The following is an 8,989-nucleotide window of genomic DNA, read 5'->3' as shown; positions in this document are numbered from 1 at the left end:
ACGCTGAATTCTTTCAATTAAAATCTCCTTGATCTTCAATTATTGATGGGGGGAAGAGCTGAAGGCACAAGAAATCCTAGATTTTGATCAGGCTCTCAATTAGATTGAGATTTTTCAGGCCAGTCCATGGCCTGAATCTGGGCTGGAAAATTATTATTATTATTATTATTAATTCTTTGTGAGTTATGGGAGGTGGGGCAACAGCTGCAATCTTCATTTTCTTCTTAAAAATAGGAAATAAACGCAAAATTAAACCTGTAATTACCAATTAATTCCCACACTGGAGTTGAGGCCTTTATATTCTTCTCTTTGTTTCATTTTTCTCCATTTAGTTTTTTTTCCACGTAGAGCAATTTTTGATTGGCTTTGTTCTTAACAAAGAGGCCACAACTGGGAATGGAAATTATTGGATATTGGGGATTGAAACCATTGGAAATTAGAAAATTTTGGGCTTTGTAACCCTAAATTGGGTTAATTTTTGATTCTAGAATTTTGTGTTTAGAGGCAAATCATTGGAGTCAGAGAATTAATGAGGTTCTCATACAATTAAAGCAAGAGGGGTTGAAATAATCAGAACCAAACCCACTTTGGGGACCTCATGGTGGTTTGGTTGAGTTCCTTCAATGAGTTTTTGCTCAATTTAGTGACAAACTGGAGATGCCACACCCATGGGAGAGGCTGTGGTTCATCCAGCCTCTTTCCCCAGGAAAATCAAGGAATTATTTGAAAATTTTCAAATTATTTGGATAATTTTGGATATTTTATGTGCGGGTGTTGGGGTATAACAAGGAAAATTACACTTAGAGCAGATTTTTAACATTTTTTGGCTCAGCACAATCAGGATTGAGGCCTCAGAGACCTCCCCCTTCCTAAAAAAAAAAAAAAACAACTGCGACCCCTCCAGGAACCTCAAGCGTTCAATGGATTCCTCTAGAAATTTTGTGATATGGCTCTGATTTTCCTAATCCAGTCTTTGTGTTGTCAGAGGAAATTTTGTCCATCGTACCCAATTCCCAAAGCACAGAACACCCTGAGCTGGATGGGACATCAAAATCCAACTCTTAGAAAAATTAGAACAATAAAGAAGGAAAAAAAATAAAATTCAAGGAATTTTCAACCCACGGAACTGCACTCAGGGAAGGGTTTGAATTGAGGAGAAAAAAAAAAAAAAAGCCACCAGAACAAGGCACGTTTTCATATTTGACCTTTATTGAGCAAGAACTGCTGTGACTGTTTTACATCAAACAACAAAAGGTTTGCGTTACTGTGCATGTCAACAAGGTTCTCCCAGGAGCAAAAGTCCACCCTAATTGCACCAGTGAGGTAAACATAATTAGTTATAAGTAGCTTTTTTTTTATTTATTTTTATTTTTTTTTTATATTTATTTTAAGGCTAGGAGAGTTCTGGTTCTCACGAATACTCTACGACCGTTCTCGGTTTTTGGTTTTTTTTTTTTTTTTTTTGGCTCAGTTGGTTCTTTGCATAATTACATCTGAACTCAGATCCTCAGATACGTCCCTCCAACAGCTCAGGGGAATTCAAGTAAAAGCTTCCTCTGCACATTTTCATCTCATGCACTAGTAGTAGTAGTAAAATTCCATTTTTTTTTTGTTTTTTTTTATTTTGGTAAATCCCCAAGCTCTGTGGAGGGAGTACATCTTGAGCCTGCATGCATTCCCCCCCCTTTTTTTCCCTATATTGCACGAAAAAAGTAAAATACTGTGTGTCTGGAGCCTCCGTGAGAGAACCCTTTCTGCTTTGAAGCCGTCACCCACATGCATTTTGCAGCTGTCTATGGCTTAACCTTTTGCACCGACCCAAGCTCTTGAGAATTGGTTTGGAAATTTTTTATTTTTTAAATTTTTTTTTTAGCTATGGTTGGCTTTTATTCGCTCTCTTTAATCTCCTTTACTACGGCGTGTGAAGTGACTTTCTCCACTTTCTTGGTGGACACCAACTTCTCCTCGAAGCTTTCCTCGTGCTCCTCCACCTTCTGGGTGACCGTCACCGACTTGGTGACGAACGTGGTGCCGCTGTCCCCGCCCTCCCCGGTGATTTTCTCCACTTTTTTGGTGACGACGATTTTCTCGGCTTTGTCATCCACGGGGCTCACGTCGAGGCCGTTGGTGACCACCCCCTTGTCTTCCTCCTCCTTCTCTTTGGATTCCTCCTCCTTCTTCTCCTCCACCTCCCCGTTGACGGCGATGTCCTCTTTCCTGGACTCCTTCTCGGCCTCGGCGCTCACTTTTGTTACTTTGGTGACCGTGATGGTCTCCTCCACCACGGCCTTGGCATCCTTGACTGGGGAGGGAGGTTTTTCCGGGGTCCTGGGCTTCTCTGGGGTTTTGGGCTTTTCAGGGGTCACGGGTTTCTCGGGGGTTTTGGGTTTTTCTGGGCTGGCCGGTTTCTCGGGGGAGCGCGCCTTGTCGGGCGGCGCCAGCTTCTCCAGGGTCACGGTTTTCTCCGGGGCTTTTTCTGGGGTCACAGCTTTCTCTGGGGTCTTTTCTGGGGTGGCAGCCTTTTCTGGGGTGGCAGCCTTCTCCGGGGTGGCGGGTTTCTCTGGGGAGGTCACCTTTGGTGTGGCAGGTTTCTCAGGGGACGCGGCTTTCTCCTCCTCCTTGGACACTTTCTGTTCCTTCTGTTCCTTCGCCGCTTCCGCGGGTTTTTCCTTCGGGGCGGCCTTGGCCGGTTCTGTCACGGGGGATTTTGGGGGGGACTTCACGGGAGGTGTTTTCACCTTCTCTGCCTTTGCCGGCGCCTCTTCGGCTTTGCCCTTGGCCTCGGGTTTTTCCTCCTCTTCCTCAGCTTCCTCCCCTTCTTCCTTTTCCTCGATTTCTTCCTTTTCAGAGCCGCCTTCTTCCGCGGCATCGGATTTCGCAGCTTCTTCTTCCTCCTCCCCTTCTTCTTCTTCCTCCTTCTCCTCCTCCTCAGCCTCTTCTTCTGCAGGAGCTTTCTCAGAACCTTCTTCCTCTGCAGCTTCTTCTGCTTTTTCCTCCTCCTGCTCCTCTTGCTGTGCCTTGGCTGCCATTTCTTCCGCGATGGCCGTCAGGGCGTCTTCCATCTCGGACTTTTCATCCTCCACCTTCGTCTCCTCAATGATTTCTTCTACAAACTTGTGCTGCACCTTCAGCTTTGGCGGTTCGATTTTTGTTTTCTGGATTTTGGTGGATGCTATTGTGACAGATGGTTGTCTGTGTGTGAATATGGGACCAGTAATGCTTCCAGAGAAGGCACTGAATCTTGTCTCTTCACCCTCCAGCAGCTTCCTGAGGGAATCAGGAGGAGAGGGGAAAAAAAAAAAGAAAATGAGCATTAAAAAAATAACAAAATAAGGGATAGATATCAGAATGATTGTGGCTGTCTCATTCTTGGGAGTGACCAAGGCCAGGCTGGGCTTGGAGCAGCCTGGGAGAGGAAAAAAAAAAGGAAAATGAGCATAAAAAGTAACAAATTAAGGGATAGATATCAGAATGATTGTGGCTGTCCCATCCTGGGGAGTGTCCAAGGCCAGGCTGGGCTTGGAGCAGCCTGGGAGAGGAAAAAAAAAGAAAATGAGCATTAAAAAAAGAACAAAATAAGGGACAGGTATCGGAATGATTGTGGCTGTCCCATCATTGGAAGTGTCCAAAGCCAGGCTGGGCTTGGAGCAGCCTGGGAGAGGAAAAAAAAAGAAAATGAGCATAAAAAAACCCCAAAATAAGGGACAGGTATTCAAATTATTGTGGCTGTCCCGTCCTTGGGAGTGTCCAAAGCCAGGCTGGGCTTGGAGCAGCCTGAGAGAGGAAAAAAAAACAGAAAATGAGCATAAAAAAAACCAAAATAAGAGATATATTGGAATTATTGTGGCTGTCTCATTCTTGGAAGTGTCCAAGGCCAGGCTGGGCTTGGAGCAGCCTGGGAGAGGAAAAAAAAAGAAAATGAGCATAAAAAACCCCAAAATAAGGGATAGGTATTCAAATTATTGTGGCTGTCCCGTCCTTGGGAGTGTCTAAGGCCAGGCTGGGCTTGGAGCAGCCTGAGAGAGGAAAAAAAACCAGAGAATGAGCATAAAAAAAACCAAAATAAGAGATATATTGGAATTATTGTGGCTGTCTCATTCTTGGAAGTGTCCAAGGCCAGGCTGGGCTTGGAGCAGCCTGGGAGAGGAAAAAAAAAGAAAATGAGCATAAAAAACCCCAAAATAAGGGATAGGTATTCAAATTATTGTGGCTGTCCCGTCCTTGGGAGTGTCTAAGGCCAGGCTGGGCTTGGAGCAGCCTGAGAGAGGAAAAAAAACCAGAGAATGAGCATAAAAAAAACCAAAATAAGAGATATATTGGAATTATTGTGGCTGTCTCATTCTTGGAAGTGTCCAAGGCCAGGCTGGGCTTGGAGCAGCCTGGGATGGTGGAAGGTGTTTTGGGATGGGCTTTAAGGTCTCTTCAAACCCAAACCATCCCAGGATTCTGGTGGAAGGTGTTTTGGGATGGGCTTTAAGGTCTCTTCCACCCAGCCCATCCCAGGATTCTATAATTCTATAATTCTATAACATTTCCCTGCTGTTCCACCCCCTGCCAGCAGGACGGACCCAGTTTGTTGTGGAATGTGCTGGAACTGGCCAGGACCATCCCCTGCTCACAGCCCCGGCCCAGCTCTCCCTGAATCCCCTGCAAAACTCACATTCAGCAGTTTTTAACCTGGTTTTGCTTATGGCAACTGTGACACCTCTTCAGTGATCAGATAAAAATCACCATTACTGTCAGGAAACTTTATTATGGCCTAAATCAGCAGGGATTGGGACAAACTAAGTCATTTCACAGGATTCATTACGGCTTAGGCAAACAGAACTTGACACAGCCAACAGACCCAAATCAAATATTGTGTCTGAGACAGTCAGAGCTGATTAGAGCACTCGTTCTAATTTAATAATTTGGGCATTGCACCTTTTCTTTGGGGGAATAAAGAGAACTGGAGGCTTCAGCAGCAGCCAGTTACATCCCCTGGGCTGTCTGTGTGTCTGAACAACCTCAGGAATTCCAACAGATCTGGAAATGGGGTTGTTTTTGTGTTGTTTTCACTTTCCTTCCATCAAAACGTTTTTTATCTCAGCCTGTGACCCAGAAAAATCAGGAGCTCTCCAGTGAGAGTTCTGAAGTGACACACAGAGGAGACTGAAAAAACAACAAAAAAAAAACCTGCCAGGTAATGGCAACAGCAAGCAACGCTCAGCTCCAGATTAGAGCAGGAAAGTTGAGCAAGAAAAACAAAAAAAAAGAAAAAAAAAATAAAAAAGTGTTTGTGACAGGCAAGATCAGCTGCCTCAAAGCATGATCAAGCAAATTGTGCTGTCTCAGATGAAAGGGAGCTGAGCAGAGCAGACAAGGGAGGGTTTAAAAATAACCTCGAGTCTCTCTCTCTCTGCATCCTCAGCTGGGGCAGCCAAGGGCAGAATGCGGCACTGAGTCACCGTGCTGAGCCCGGGGGCTCATTAACCCTCATTAGCCGCTCCCTAATGGCCTTTGGGGCTGGTTAATGGTTGCGGTGGTGCAGGGAACTCTGTTTTCACCCGCATGCAGAGATTTCTTTAGCCAAAAGCTCGCCCAGGCGGCGGCACCCGCAGTGTTATTGTATATATTGTATATATATGTATTGTATATTGTATGTATTGTATATATTGTATATATATGTATTGTGTATTGTATATTGTATGTATTGTATATATTGTATATATATGTATTGTATATTGTATATTGTATGTATTGTATATATTGTATATATATGTATTGTATATTGTATGTTGTATATATTGTATATATATGTATTGTATATTGTATATTGTATGTATTGTATATATATGTATTGTATATTGTATATTGTATGTATTGTATATATTGTATATATATGTATTGTATATTGTATATTGTATGTATTGTATATATTGTATATATATGTATTGTATATTGTATGTATTGTATATATTGTATATATATGTATTGTATATTGTATGTAGTATATTATTGTATATATATGTATTGTATATTGTATATTGTATATTGTATTCTATATATTTAATATTGTATATATATAATATTCCTGCAGGAGCCCCTGTACCTGTACGCGGCGATTTCGATGTCCAAGGCCATCTTGACATTGAGGAGGTCCTGGTATTCCCGCAAGTGACGGGCCATCTCCCACTTTGTCCCTCTGAGCTCGTTTTCCAGCTGGTGAATCGTGTCCTGGAAGAGAAGATAAAATAAAATAAAATAAAATAAAATAAAATAAAATAAAATAAAATAAAATAAAATCCCGCTGTGACGCGGAGAGGGGACAGAGCGGGCACAACTTGTCTGAAAGGAGTTTTGGAAACTCTTCTCGCCGCTCGGGGAGGCAGGGCCGGGATCAGAGCGGGATCCACCCGCTGCTGCTGCGCTCTGCAGCATCTTCCTTCCCCCGCCTTCTGCATCTCTGTATCCTGCATCTCTGCATCCCCCGTGCGGGGCCGGTTCCCGCATCCCGAACCGGCACCGGGCATTTCCCGCACCCAGAACCGGCTCTGAGCATTTCCCGCACCAGGGACCGGCTCTGGGCTCCTCCCGCATCCCAAACCGGCTCTGAGCATTTCCCGCACCCAGGACCGGCTCTGAGCATTTCCCGCACCCAGGACCGGCTCTGGGCTCCTCCCGCATCCCAAACCGGCTCCAGGCACCTCCCAGAACTGGCACCGGGCATCTCCCGCATCCCGAACTGGCTCCAGGCACCTCCCAGAACCGGTTCCAGGCACTTCCCGCATCCCAGAACCGGCTCTGAGCATCTCTCCGCATCCCAGAGCCGCGCTCTGGGCTCCTCCCGCATCCCAGAACAGGCACCGGGCATCTCCCGCATCCCAGAACCGGTTCCAGGCACCTCCCGCATCCCAGAACCGGCTCTGGGCACCTCCCAGAACCATCCCCGGCATTTCCCGCATCCCAGAACCGGTTCTAGGCTCCTCCCGCATCCCAAACCGGCTCTGGGCTCCTCCTGCTGGAACCGGCACCGGGAACTTCCCGCATTTCCCTCTCCCAGAGCCAACACCGGGCACCTCCCGCATCTCCCGCATCCCAGAGCCGGTTCCAGGCACCCCCCGCATCCCTCCCACCGGGGAGAGCATCGGGAACTTCCCGCATTTCCTCCTCCCAGAGCCGGCACCTCCCGCATCTCCTCCTCCTAGAACCATCCCCGGGCACCTCCCGCATCTCCCCTCCCAGAACCATCCCCGGGCATCTCCCGCACCCAGAACCGGCTCTGGGCTCCTCCCGCATCCCGAACCGGTTCCAGGCACCTCCCGCACCCAGAGCTGGCTCCAGGCACCTCCCAGAACCATCCCCGGGCACCTCCCGCATTTCCCCTCCCAGATCCATCCCCGGCCATCCCCCTCCTCCCCTCCAGGACCCCCCATCCTCCTCCCGGGTACCTGATAAGTGCTGAGATCATTATTGTGTCTCTCCTCGATATCGCTGAGCTGCCTCTCCAGCGACTCTTTGGTGCCTCTGACGGACTCGAGCTCGATGCTCTTGGACTGGAGCTGCCGGCGGTACTCGGCGATCTCCTCCTTGGCGGACCGAATCGCCTCCTTGTTCTGCTCGGCGGCCTCGGTGAGTTTGGCGTAGCGGCACTTGAACCACTCCTCGGCCTGGAGCATGTTGTGGTCGGACTGACACTCCAGCTGCGCCCGGATCTCCTTCAGCGCCGTGCTCAGGTCTGTTTTCAGGTAATCCTTCCTCTCCACGGTGGCGTGCGAGGCCTGGAGCTGCGCCAGCAGCTCGGCCACCTCCTCCTCGTGGTTCCCCCTGAGAAAAGCCACCTCGTCCTGCAGCGACTGCACCTTCTTATCCAGCTCCGCCCGCATCAGCGACGCCTCCTCCATCTCCTTGCGCAGCGCTCGGATCGTGGCTTCCGTCTCATCTCTGAGCCTCGCTTCGTCCTCGAATCTCTCCCGGAGCCTCTGGATGTCCTCCTCGATGTGCTCCGAGTCCAGCTGGATCTGCGCCTTCTCGTGGCTCACCTGCTCCAGCGCCCCGCGCAGCTCCCGCAGCTCCTGCTCGTAGGCGTCGCTGAGCTGAGCCCTCCCGGCGTGTTTCTGCCGCAGCGCCGCCAGCTCCGCCTCGATCTCCTTGTTCTGCTGCTCCAGGTAATGCACCTTCTCGATGTAGCCGGCGAAGCGGTCGTTGAGCCCCTGCAGCTGCTCCTTCTCGTTGGAGCGGCTCAGTTTGAGCTCGGCCGCGCCGTTGAGCAGCGAGGACTGGCTGAGCTCCAGGCTCTCGGCCGAGCTCAGCGCGGTGGGGCCGTACGCGGCTCTGGGGCCGCCCAGGTTGGAGCGTTTGTAGGAGGAGGACACGGTGCTGCCCGAGCCCCGGGACCAGGATTGGGAGCGGAAGCCGCTGGACGGGGAGGCGCTGGCGCGGCTGTAGGTGGCCCTGGTCTCGGTCACCCTGCGGTACGAGGGGTTGCCCAGGGTTTCCATGGTGTAGCTCATGGTTGGGGGCGCTGGGGTGGCGGTGCGGGGCTGCTCTGCCCGGGGCTGCCTGTTTTATAGCCCGGCCGGGCGGTGGCGTGGGAGGGGGCGGCTCCCCCCGGCCCGCCCCGCGCCCCGCCCCGGCTCCCCTGCCTTCCCTTCCCTTCCTCTTCCTTCCCTTCCCTTCCCTTCCCTTCCCTTCCCTTCCCTTCCCTTCCCTTCCCTTCCCTTCCCTCTTTCCTTCCTTCCCCTGCTGGCCCTGCCCGGGCCCGGCCCCTCCCCGGTGCCCCTTCCCCACTCCCCTTCCCCTGTGTCCCCCCATGTCCACCCGCTGTCCACTCACTGTCCACCCATTGTCCACTGCCCACTGCCCACCCGGGTCTGCGCTGCCCCCCGGGTCTCCTTCTTCCCTCCACTGCCCCCTTTCCTTCCCTCCTGCCCCGCTTCCTTCTCCCCCCTTCCCCAGGCCACCCCCCTCTTTCCTTTCTCCCTTTATTTCCTTCCTTCCCTTCCTTTCT

At 49.9% G+C, this 8,989-nt stretch overlaps 1 protein-coding gene across 1 annotated transcript; it reads right to left on the bottom strand.

Moving 5' to 3' along the window:
* Positions 1-810: 810 nt before the first annotated feature.
* Positions 811-8,508, bottom strand: NEFM (neurofilament medium chain). The gene is made up of 3 exons (XM_083880295.1): positions 7,431-8,508; positions 6,092-6,216; positions 811-3,267 (listed from the first exon to the last, which is right to left on the bottom strand). The coding sequence occupies exons 1-3, from the start codon at positions 8,490-8,492 to the stop codon at positions 1,887-1,889; spliced, it is 2,568 nt and encodes an 855-aa protein (XP_083736421.1). The 5' UTR covers positions 8,493-8,508; the 3' UTR covers positions 811-1,886.
* Between the last annotated feature and the right edge of the window lie 481 nt (positions 8,509-8,989).

Source organism: Zosterops lateralis, assembly GCF_965231275.1.
Source record: "Zosterops lateralis genome assembly, chromosome: 30".
Classification (NCBI taxonomy): domain Eukaryota; kingdom Metazoa; phylum Chordata; class Aves; order Passeriformes; family Zosteropidae; genus Zosterops; species Zosterops lateralis.
This window is presented reverse-complemented; position numbering and strand designations above follow the sequence as displayed.

Coding starts and splice junctions, on each gene's coding strand:
- NEFM (XM_083880295.1), bottom strand. CDS start 8,492: ATGAGCTACACCATGGAAACCCTGGGCAACCCCTCGTACCGCAGGGTG. Junction 6,217..7,430: donor ATGATCTCAGCACTTATCAG/GTACCCGGGAGG, acceptor CTTCTCTTCCAG/GACACGATTCACCAGCTGGA. Junction 3,268..6,091: donor ATCGAAATCGCCGCGTACAG/GTACAGGGGCTC, acceptor TGATTCCCTCAG/GAAGCTGCTGGAGGGTGAAG.